General features: G+C 45.6%; 1 protein-coding gene across 2 annotated transcripts in view; it reads right to left on the reverse strand.

The window, feature by feature from the left end:
• Positions 1-12,610, reverse strand: part of LOC117446307 (plexin-A1-like) — a 190,996-nt gene that overhangs the window by 146,315 nt on the left and 32,071 nt on the right. For both annotated transcript variants that reach the window (XM_034082457.1, XM_034082456.1), the window contains exon 2: positions 4,777-6,230. In XM_034082457.1, the coding sequence (XP_033938348.1) occupies positions 4,777-5,958 (1,182 nt within the window). In that variant the 5' untranslated portion in view covers positions 5,959-6,230. The remainder of the gene's footprint in view (positions 1-4,776; positions 6,231-12,610) is intronic.

Genomic DNA, 12,610 nt, shown 5'->3' on the forward strand with positions numbered 1-12,610 from the left:
GGTTACGACAAAGTTCAAACCTCGCCATCCATCTGGTGATCAAGAGAAAGCAGCTTGACATTTGGAATTGTCTTTAGGTCGGATGTGTGCCTCGTGTAGAGACGAGGTCCAAGTGCTTTCAATGGGACAGGAATGTCTAAACCAAGATGTTTTTTTCCTTACGCCCCAATTTAAAATCAACCAAAACTTAGTATGTGGTGTTTTAGATCTTAGACCAATATATTTGTTTTTCTAGACGAGTAGTTTAAGTAACCTTTAAGCCTATACAACTAGTTAGGCTAAAGCTAGTATGTTTAATAGCTTTTCATGTCCGTGTATAGACTAAATGCATCCTGTATCACAGCGGTTTGTATCATTTCCATGTGAAAAGTGAAATGAAACTGAATGTGGACGTCCGGACTCTATTCTGATCATGAAAATATAAAAATGGCAAACAAAATAATGCTGGTCAATTAGAACCTGCCCTTTCTATAGTCTTCTCTAATAAACTGAAAGGTTACAGCTGGCTAGTTTAATGTGTTGCTTGCTGTGGAGAAAAGCCGCAGGAAATCACCATTTCATGTGATGCCTTTAGTGGGCAAGAAAATATATTCTGAAAAGTGACTCCTGAGCAAAAAGATTCCCTGACTTTCTCTAACCGGAGGACACCTTTATAAATTCAGTGATATTTCACACACCACGTTGTGTTCCTGTTCCTGAGTCCTCCTCATTATAGCACCTACTCTGAGATATACACGCCCTGTCAGATGAGCCACATCACACACACACAGCTGACATGACAGAGAGTGGTCCTGCTGAGGAGGACAGTGCGATGGCCAGGTGACGGACGCCGATATTATTTGTGTAGCAGCCAGCGTTCAATCATCCTCTTCTCTCCCCCCTCCATCTCTTTCCCCTCCTTCTGTCATCCACCCTTTTTCCAGCTGCTGTTATTGGCAGTGGTGGCTAAAAAGATTTCTGGGGCTATCACTCTTCCTCTCGTCCTGCTCTTCTCTCGGTCGGTGAATCACTGCCTCACCTCTGAGCTGTGAAAGGCTTGCTGCTCTCTCCGTTTTTTCGTTCTCTCGGTATCTCCCTTTTCATATACACAGATTGGAAAACGACTGCTTTTGTCAAGTCCAAAAAAAGAGAAATCAGAAAGACAGAAGTCTCCGGAAAAACGTCTGGAAATCAGATTTGAAGCATGTTCAAAGACATTTTGAAATCTCATTCAAATCTATTCCCAGAGTTGATCAGTCTTTTTAGTCAAATACAAATTCTAACACCATTACTCAAAAACCAACATCACATATTTGACGTTTAAGCTATAACGCAGTTAACCAGCCGTCACTGCAGCACAAAGTAGGGCAGTTCCGGTAAGCGTACATATGCATGCCTTGAGTAGTCATTACCAGAGCCACCAATGCTGACGGGTTGAAAATGCCTTAACACACAAACGTAGGCATGATCAGGGCATTGCTTACAGTAACGATCAGGTTGGAGAAACGTGCAAATGTGCCTGCATTCTGTACAGAGACAACAACATTGCTGTTTTGTGTTCACCTTTTTGCACTTTCTTTCTCAATCCCTTCAAGCATGTTCCTTGGCTCGCTCCGTTATTTTCACACTCACTGTCTCTCTCATCTCCTCAACGCCATCCTTCAAATTCCCTTACTCTCCCCTGTACATTGCTTTGGCGTATAACTCTTCCTCCCTCTCTCCGGTCCTCTCATTTTGACGGGCGCTCACGTAATGCACCTCCTTTTTCTCTCTCTCTTGTCCCTCTCTTTTGGTCTCTCTCATTTACCTCCGGAAACCTCTATACTCTCTTTCTCTGTGTGTGGAAATGATTTGTATTGATCCACTCTCATAACGGGGAGAAGGTCAGGGGTTCACTAATAAAGCTCGGGGACAAAACAGAGACACACAAACAAACTAATGGCCACACACACACACACACAAATATAGCCAGGAAACAGGGCTGAGGTGACGAATAGTGTTTACAACAAACACATTTTACAAGAGATCTACTTCTTATATGCCTTAACATTTGTATTAACGGAAAAGCCGCCACCTTTTCACTGCGTTCATAAACATATCACCGTAATGACGCCCTGAGGCTAGAAATTAAGATCTAGCACATATATGAAGCGCACACAGGGGGCTGACAGAGCGCCAGGCCATCCATCATGGCTGTGTGGCTAACAGCTGTCCAGTCCTCCCTCGCCTTGCCCTCTCCACAGCTCCATGGCAGGGTCAAACTAAACGTATTCACACCCAACACAGCCTTTCCCACACTGCTCTGTGAAACGCAGTTGAGATCGGCATTCATGAGTTTTTAGCCTAGAGGTTAGAGAAGTTAGTTGGAATTCCTTGAGTGGCTGGGAAAAACCTGGGTGGAGTTCAGCACCAAACGGCGGTAGCTTAAACTTTAGTGAGCATTGAACCAGAAGATTCCCAGTTTATATACCTAGATCAGCTGGAGAAATTCATATGTGGAAAATACTCCCAGTTAGTTGTGTATGTTTGTGCTATACACACACAAGTAAACTGCTTCCACTAGTATGCAACAGCGGACAAATGGCATCTATTAGCCGGTACTAACAGCTTCTCAATAACAGGTCCCACGCTGGGAAATTATATCAGGCATCTGAGGTCAAAATTAGGGTTGCATGGACCACAAAGTGAAGTAAAGGTTAGTGGTGGGCGGCTGACATTGCTTAGGGCCAAAGTGGCGACGTCATTAACCTGGAGCCGACCCCTCAGGCCTCGCTGCTGTCGGGGGGTCAGCCAATCAGCTTATCTCCAAGGCTATTACATCATCAGTGTCAAAAGCTTAAACAAAATAAAAGTTTTTTTGAGGGGATGTTTAAGTGATGATGAATTATGAGTGAAAATAATCTTCAGTAGCCATGGTAACAGGCTTGACTGTCAGGAAAGGATGGGGTTGTTGCAGGACGCTCTTTTTTAAAATAACTTGCTGGTTGAATAGAACTTGAGGGGAAGCCAACTTTAATGTTTCTCGTCACACATGTGCTTTTCCTGCCTGAATAAGTAAAGAAACGGTCTTGGAAACGTATCTGAAATGAAAACCTGTATGTCTACTTTGGAGTCTTATCAAAAGTACACGCACTGCATGGCACTTACAGTCCTTTGATGTTGGATAGTCCATCTACTGAGAGTTATCATGACAGCAACACTTTCCTCCCCTCCTGAAAATGCTGATGTGGTCGTCAGCATATCAGCACAATGTAGCCGTTATCTACCTGGCAGGTGCATTTGCAACTACAGTGTTTGACTAGCCAGCACTGCAAGAAATCGGATGAAGTTGCACTGGACCACATATAAAGGTGGAGTCAAATCCTTTGCTGTACTAACCTGCGATGTGTACCACAGCGCTCTGCACCAAGAGCTCCTGCTGCACCGGTGCAAAGGTCTAATTGAAATAAATGAGCCTGCTTTTTTAGATTCCAGCTATTGTCCGTGTGATGGGACCAAAGAGTGAAAGAGGACAATACAAGAATTAGGACAACCACTGAACAGGTAAGAGACTACATCTACAGAGGGGACTCGGCTGGTCATTCACATCAATTACACTACCTCACAAAACACACCTGGGCACTCAAATGAATGAAGACCTACACAGAAAAAGAGTGCTATTCTTACCAAGTATCCAACTCCATTAGTTGCATGCAAGTGTGTGTGTATGTGTGTGTTTGCGCACAAAAGACACCTGCTGGGGAAAAAATGGTGTGCACTGACATTTAAAGAAAAAGCTTTAAAAGCAGGTCTATTAATTAAGCTATTTTAAGAGAGCGTGAGATGGAGGAGATGGATTGTTGAATTTAAAGAGCACACATGATGGAAGATGAGGTCGCTGAGACAGGTGGTCATCTAAGAGAGAGACACTTCACACTAAAAGAGGAAACAAAGACATAAGAGGCTTCTGGCAGACGCAGCCTGGAGAGAGTGCGTAAGTAAGGGGAAACAGAAGAGAGGCATGAAAGTCAGAGAAAAAAGAATGAATATACGTTCACTACGGATAAATACTAGAGTGTGTGTAGTGCCTTAAGGACCCCAGTGTGAGTGTATGTGCCTGTGTTAGCAGGGGTCCTCTAACGCATGCAGGGCCATGCACTGTGGATCAGTTAGTAAAAACCCAGTCTAGCTTATGCTATCCCCCAGGATCTCACGCTGCAGTGCACCGCACCACACTGTGTGTATGTGTGTGTGCGCTTGAGTCTTACTCCTGAGTGACATTTCACAAATCCAGGGGACTGGGCTAATGATGTCCCCTGTCTGACTAAATCAAAGCAGAAGAGGTTGTGGGTAAAGGGGAAATGGGCAGAAGAAAGGGAAATATAGGTCAGCAGGAGAGAAAAAAGAGCTCCTCGGACTTTCTATGAACTACCACAGACCTGTCGCGTGGCCTCATGAATGGAGCACGAGTAAGCCAGCATTCAATTAGCAGGTGCTCAAAAGAGTGTAGAATGGAGGAATAGGAATATCATCCAGACTAGTCTTTTGCTATTTGAATGAACAATGTATTCGTACAAGCATACTTTCTGTAAGGTTCTTGAGAAAAGGTGTGCATATAAGCGAAACAGAATGCGGCAAAATGTCTAATGCCAACTAACACTAATGCTAAACACGTTCACATGCTATCATAAAAACCTAATATGTGTAACTTTTAATAACTTCAATTGATATGTTATTGGTTCCCTTTGAGGAAAAGGCTGAGCAGAAAGTGTGTTCTCAACTGAACTCAAAAGGCTCTAAGAACAGATTCAAGCTTACCGAGTTGATGCAGGCGAGCTCCTTGTTGAGCAGCCAGGGTAAGGAGAGTTTGCCGTCTCCCTTGTAGCAGGACTGAATTCTCTCTTTGATCTTCTCCTTTATCCTCCTCAGCGTGAACAGACACAATGCTGACTCTTTGGGTGGTTTGGCCCGATTCTTCTGACCCTGAGAGAAGACTGTGAAGAGGATGTCTTCATTCTCGGAGATCCCCAGGGACTTGGCCAGCTGCCGGCCCGGCTGAGCCAAGAAGGCATCCTGCACCAGGCGGTACTCTACCCCATCTTTAGTGCAGCCAATGGGAAACTCTACGTAGGAGTAAAACTTGGGGTCGTCCACGCAGAGGCGGACTATTTTCGAAGTGAAGAACTGCTCTCCACTAGCATCTGGGGAAGTCAATTGAGTGTCCAGCTGCATTGTTAGGTAATATACAAACTGCTCGCTGCTGAAGCTGTACACATAATAGATGTCGAAAGCAGGGAATTTAGACAAAGTGTCCGAGGGGATCTTCAGTTGAGAGGAGACAAACTCATCCTGGTAGACAAAGCTGAACATGTCGGCATTTTCTTCATTCTCCATCAGCTTGCGGCTAGACAGGGTGGGGAAGTACTCAGATTTGCCATCAATAGGGGTTCCGATGAATAACTTGCTGGTGGTACTGTGGGGGGAGCTTATGATGACCCCGGACATGGTACCAGACTCTGCCACACTGGAGAGGTAGTGCTCCTTGCGGTGGTGGGGCTCGCCGAGTTTAAAGAGGTCGTCCAGACGTAGGAACTGGCAGATCCCCTGAGAAGTGCTGCCACAGGCAATGAGGCGGTTTTGGTCATAGTCTATGAGAAGAAGCTTGTTCACATTTGGGGTCTGAGCTAGATCATGAGGACAGGACTGGACACTGGGCGGAGGGTAGCACTTCTCATTGTCCACAACTGGGCCAGTCATGTGGTTGCGCAGTTTGGTCAGGTTGCTAGACAGCTTAAAAATCCAGTTGACGGCTCCCACATATACTTCTCCAGTTTTGTTGTGGATGGCCAGATGTGTAAGCCCCGACTCAGTGGGAGCAAACTGTTTAAAGGGCGGGGGTTGGGCTCCAGAAAGGGGTGAGCTCATGATAAGCAAACAACCCAAGAGGAGACACAAATTCCCCTGTCCAGGGGAAGCCACTGACCGAGATAGGGGACACATATCTGGGCTGTTTAGAGGCAAGGCTTAGGGGGGTGGGGAAGGAGAAAGAGAGGAGGAGAAGGAGGAGAAGTACAAGCTCTGGTACCAAGGGCCAAGTCAGGATTTTCTTCCGTGTTTTACTCTTCTGTCCAGGAATAAAGGAGGACAGCTTCAGGGAGAGAGAGAGAAGGATGAAGGGAGCGGCAACAAAACTCCTATTGATCGGCTGTCCCGTTCTCAGTGTTGCAAGCCGTCATCAGGAACATCATCCACAGAGGCACGAGGTGGGAGCCCTGGAAGGCAGAAAGAAAAAACACGGTTAGCGTCCAAGGAACATTTCCTATTGATTATGCATCAAGCAGGCAGAGAAGCCTAAAAGGCTCACAAATTGCACAGCCAAAATTAGAAAAAAATTCAAGCTGACATTTGCCCTAGTGATAAATAAATAATATCAAATCAAGTCTGGAAGGCAAATGTGTGCCTGCATTTAATTAAGAGTGAAGATAGCAGGAGAGGCATGGGCGATTATTAAAGGCTCTGCACACATAATGCGAGTCTTGCTGGAATGAGTTATATACTCGCAACATTGAACTCTTTAATATTTCATAACTTTCAACTTGACCGTGGTGGCTTTGAAGGAGGCATGTGTTTGAAAAAGTGCCATGGGGCACTGTTACATTGACAGCCAGCAATTCATAGCCAGTCTGCTCGGAGGCTTCCTTGTCAAGGTTTCAACGGTATTCACAGACTATACAGTAGCCTCTTATTGCAATTACGCCTGGCGTTCTGGCATCTTTATGCAGGCATCAGGCTTACATCAGGTCACCCCACACACTGCCTTCTCTCAGGGAGTTGTGAAAACAATATATCAGGACAAAAATATAGCAGAAATAAATAAATAAACCTTTGACGTCACAGCAGTCAGAAGAACACTCAAAACCTGCATCAGTTGCATATAAGATTTCCGACAGTCAATTGAACTGCATCTCAAAGGGCAACCTCGTAATGTTTTTGAAATACAACAATGACATTCGGCTTTAGGCCCCGGGCAACAAAAAGTTGGATCTGGATCAAGTTCTGCAGCAACACAGTGTGCGTCATTCGGTAAAGCAATTGAAAATCAATCAGATAACATTCCGTGTAAAATGTCACTGATGTTTACCCAGACATTGTCAAGATGAGGGATTATCATCAGTACCTGTGGCAAGTGCCCACGCGAATGAGACCAGCTTTTTTATTTATTCTAACAGTGCTGTTTTCAATCTGAATGTGGCTCAGAATTGGCCACCTTTCAGTGAACATGGCGCCACTTCCAATCTCACTGCCATCATTGTCCTCCTATACGAGCTATTTCAGACACTAGAAGAGAGGGCACTTGGCAAACACACATGTTCTTAGGTCTGTTTTCATTTATGAGCTCCTATGAGCTTATTTCGCACTGAACTCCACAGCTGGTATCCCTTGACAACCTGGGATGCAGACACAGAGCTGGTATATAAAAGGGCAGGAGTGAAATAATTTATCGGATGGATGTTTTACACATAAAGGATGGGGAGGAGAAAAAGGAGGAGTCAAAAGGGAGAGTATTTGCTGGCGTCTTCCAACGACAACACAATGAAGAAGAGGCGCACAGAATCTCGGGCATGTGCCGCTGCTTGACAGGCCAATCATGTTCTGCAACACCGGGACATTAGTTCTCCTGTAAATGCTGATTATGCAAAACAGGACGCAACTCTCCCAGGGACCCCCGCGCTTCAATTCCACCTTGACTATCAAAGTGTCTGCAGGAAGGGTGTTTTATGGCCACGAATTGGAAAGACAAACACTGTAGAGATGAGTGGGGAAGGAAAGGGGGGAAGGGAGATGAAGAAGGCAAAAACATGGAGGGAAATCAAAAGAAGGACACAGAGGGGAGAGGCAAAGAGGAATGTTGGCTTTTCCTTTCTTTCCATCCTTATCTTGGTTTCCGCCTCCCGCTCACCATGTGGTGAGCCACAGGAGTAAGGATTACCGTCTATCAGTCAACTGGAAGCAGGCCAGGGAGTGTGGTCCGGTTACCGATCTCAGAGGCATGAATGTATGTTTTAAAACCTTTTTTGTTTTATACACCTATCGTTGGGAAAAAGTGAACCCTACAATGCACTTTTGGAAGTCTTCAAAAAATGAAACACCTTTGTAAGAGGAGTCATTAAATTGCAGATCAATTTCAGTCACTGCTGCTGCAAATAGTGTGTGTGAGGGAGAAAGACAGGGAGAGGAAGAGCAGGAGAAAAGAGAAATAGCAGTGGTAATGTTCATGGAATAGCAAACCATAGCTCAGCTGAGACAACGCTGGCCAGGTTCAGGGAGAGGTGGTGTCAGCCAATTTCCACAAATGAAAGGCCTGGAGAAGACGTATAGGAGAGGGGGAAACCAATAGGAGCGGTGCAAGAAAAAAAGGAAGACAAAGTAGAAGTCCAAGAGGAGGAGAAACTGCATAGAAGGGAAGACAGAGAGAGAGGAGAAGTGGGAGCTGCATTTTAATCAGAGCTCTACCTGGGCTTGAATCAAACACCAGGGGTGCGGTACCTCTGAGGTTTCTGCGGGCCTGAGCTGCCGTTATCAGATATGCCCTCACTCTCCACTCTGTGAGATTAAAACTACTTGACGCAGATTGTGGCCTCTTCCACATGAGCAGCTGCAATAAAGTGACTAGACAGCTTGTAAAAAAACGAATTTCTTGCTCAACAATAGTCGCGACGCCCGATGAGAGTGGATGGCAATTTAAAATGTGGGGGCACGTAGGGAGGCTCCCGTCTCATTTTCCTTTTGTCGTTTCCAAGGGAAAGATACAATGAGGCAGAATGAGTGAGCGAGCAAATCAGAGAAGCCTGATAAAGAACGAGCGAGAACATGAATAAAAGGTCCCTACAGTAATTCCTCTTCATTTAGGAGCGGCCACAGCTTGATGTTAGAGAGTGAGATTCGCACAACAAATTGCATCTGGGGGTCTCCGGCTGCTTGTTGTCTATTCTGGTAATAAGATGACGACATCACGACACACACTCTAACAAGACAACTTGGAGTTATCCACTAACAGGAGAGCAATCCAAATACAAAAGTCAGACATATAAAGTCTTCACAAATGGGCTCCCCACCTCCCTTTTGTAATCCCTCCACCCCACCATTGAAGAAATGCCCAAAAGCTGTGGATATAGTCAATCACTCGGCATCTTATACACTTTGCCCTTTTTTCTTATATTTCTCAATTTTCCCTCTACCTCCTTATCCCTCTAAACTCTCTTCCCATTTCAATTTCCTCCAGAGCAAGAGGGAAATGGTGGGAAGAGCACAGAAACAAGGTTGCAAGCCATATCTGGCACCATCAAGGAAAAACATGTCAATCATTTTGGGCTGGTACGTGTCTGTGGCTTGGGAACGGGCAGCCGGCATATCACAGTCAGAGCTGTTATCGCATCAGGGGAAAGCATTAGAGAGGCCGGGCTGTAAGGGGCCAAGTTGATTGGATTTGATATCGGGACGCGGTATCAATTGACAGGAGTGTTGATGTCCCATTGGGAATTGGAATAAAGGGATTGAAAGAGAGGTAGAAGACATAAAGGAGAGGGAAAGGCTGGCAAGGAGGGGTCCGGCCTTCAACAACCTTACTTCTTTTTGTTTATTTGGTTAAAGATTGGCGGGAATCCGGAGAAGAGATGGGGGTGGAGGTGAGTTACCATCTAACTCGTGAGGAAATTCCAGCAGTGTGTGACTCTTATGTGCTGTTTACACGGGAACGACACGGGTTGTATCCGCTACTTTTCTCTTTCGTATAGCCCGTTCGTTCCCACGAGGCCGTAACGGAAACGCGGAAACGGACCCCTAAAACGATAATGGGTCCCAAGGTGGATAGATCTGCGGACGGAACGCTCTGGGGGGCCAAACGGCTCTGTGTGTACGTCCTTTACGATCATTTCCTGATAACGATGAAGCCATAGCCCCGCCTCTCTCCCCACCTCTGCTGCTCTCTGCTGTAGCATGGGCAGTAGCTAGTCTACTGTCAGTAGATACGGCTACTGACCATGATACAGATGTTAGTGCAAAATCTACAGCTCCTCTACCACAACCATCAGCAACAAGTGGACATGGAGAACTACATGAACTACATGTTGCTAAATCCACCGCGGAGAATAAACAGAAGGGCAACCAGGCAACCATGCTCTGGGGTCTTCTTCGCTGCTTTTGGTGTATTTTGTGGCGGCCACTTACAGGCCCGGCATATGTACTACAGCGCTTTCGAGCGGTCTCGTGCGGAAGTACAGCACCACATACAGGCCCGGCATATGTACTACAGCGTCTCCAGCGCTTTCGAGCGGTCTCGTGTGAACAGAAGACTTTTTTGATATCGTATTCGGTTTGTTTGCGGTTCGTTTGCATTCCCGTGTAAATGGGGTCTTAGGAGCTGAGCTGGATCAACTCTCCCTCTCTCACACTCTTCTCCAGAGCAGCTCAACCTGTCCCTTCAGATAATGGTTGCTGCTCAGCCACAGAGCTGTGCTGATTTATTGCTGGTGGCATATCAATTACAGCACTCGCCACTGGAGGGGAGAAAGAGGAGGAGAAGGTGGCGAGAGAGGGATGATGATGAGGAAGGAAGAAGGGCAGCACTTGGACAAATACTCTACCCTTGCATCACAACATGTTGGTCACATCTGGGATAAGGCAAAGAGGTGATAGGGTGGAATTGAGGGGTTCAAGAAAGAAAGTAAAGAAAATAAAATTGAGGAAGATGGATGTGAGTGAGAATGAGGAAAAGGCAGTGAGAATGAATGCAAATTCTCAAGACACACACTCTCATATGCCCAAAGTCAATTAATGTAACCCAACCATAGCATAACCGAGGAGGTGACTGAAAGCAATGTGGTTTAAAATACACACACAGGGCGCACTGCAACCCACACACACAGGCTGCATATCCCCCATGTGCACAAACGGTCTCCATACAAGCACACAAAAGCATAAATAGATGCAAAAATCATGAGGAATTATGCGCATTGCAAATCAAAACACACATGTACCAAAACCTAATGGGTCTCTATCTTAATCTGCCCTCCACTCAGCAGCCAACACACTCCAGAGATTGGAGATTTGCCCGGGGGAGGAAAAAAGAGAGGGGTGAGGGGTGGGTAGAGGATTGAACAGCACGAGGAGGCGGCAGGAAGCGGGTGGTGGGGGTCTGCTGGATAGAGAGGAGGTAAGATAGAAGGGGGAGCCAAGCCCTGCAGCCTTAATCCCCTCCCAGGGTCTGCCTAATCTCACCGCCACTATCTGCATAGGGGAAGAATGGATTACCATCCCCCCTCCCAAACGCACCGACAGAGGGATGGATGGGTGGCAATCCCTGGACAGATGACAGACTCGCAGACGTACACAAACACAAGTCTGACTGAGGTTATTGCAGGGTAGAGGATGTGGGTTGCTCTCTAAACTATTACAGAGCTTTGAGTATACACACACACACACACACACACACACACACACACACACACACACACACACACACACACACACACACGTAAGGTAGGGAAAGGCTAGTCATTTGCAGCTTGGAGAGCCCACTATTGTGACATACGCCCCAATCCGAGGCTGTCTCAGGGACTGAGAGGCTAAACCAAAAACTCAAATCCCAATACTGCAACAAAGCCATCACTCTGTCTGCTGAGGATTATCAGTGAATGTCAACCTTACTGTAATAACCCACTGGAGTGTTTGAAAACATATCCAAACCTATGTGTCACTGTCCTTGGCAGGATTATTATACATGCTTCCGTTAGGCAATATTATAAGGAATCATTCTGTAAACTTTCATTGTTATGCGGATATATTATCAATCAAGCCTGATGAAATTAATCATCTAAATAAAATTCAAGACTGCCTTAAGGACTTAAAAACGTGGATGACCTTAAACTTTTTGATGTTAAACACGACCAAAACTGAAGTTATTGTACTTGGCCCGAAGAATCTACGAAACAAATTATCTAAAGACATACTAACTATGGATGGCATTAATTTGGCCTCCAGTGAGACTGTAAGGAATCTTGGTGTTATATTTGATCAGGATTTATCCTTTAACGCCCACATAAAATCAATTTCAAGGACCGCCTACTTCCATCTACGTAACATTGCAAAAATCAGGCATATCTTGCCTCAAAACGATGCAGAGAAACTAGTCCATGCATTTGTTACTTCTAGGCTGGATTATTGTAACTCTTTATTATCAGGCAGTACCAAGAAGTCAATCAAGTCGCTTCAGCTGATTCAAAATGCTGCGGCTCGTGTACTAACCAGAGTTAGGAAAAGGGACCACATTACTCCTGTTCTGGCTGCCTTACACTGGCTCCCTATAGAACACAGGATAGAATTTAAAATTCTTCTTCTCGCCTACAAAGCCCTTAATGGGCAGGCGCCATCTTACCTTAAAGAACTCATTATACCCTACTGTCCTACTAGGGCATTGCGTTCCAAGAATGCAGGGTTGTTGGTTGTTCCTAGAATCTTTAAAAGTACAATGGGAGCCAGAGCCTTTTCTTATCAAGCTCCACATTTGTGGAATCAGCTTCCAGTTTGTGTTCGGGCGGCAGACACCCTATCCGTTTTTAAGAGTGCGCTTAAGACCTTCCTTTTTGATAAAGCT

Source organism: Pseudochaenichthys georgianus, chromosome 5 (assembly GCF_902827115.2).
Source record: "Pseudochaenichthys georgianus chromosome 5, fPseGeo1.2, whole genome shotgun sequence".
Classification (NCBI taxonomy): Eukaryota; Metazoa; Chordata; class Actinopteri; order Perciformes; family Channichthyidae; genus Pseudochaenichthys; species Pseudochaenichthys georgianus.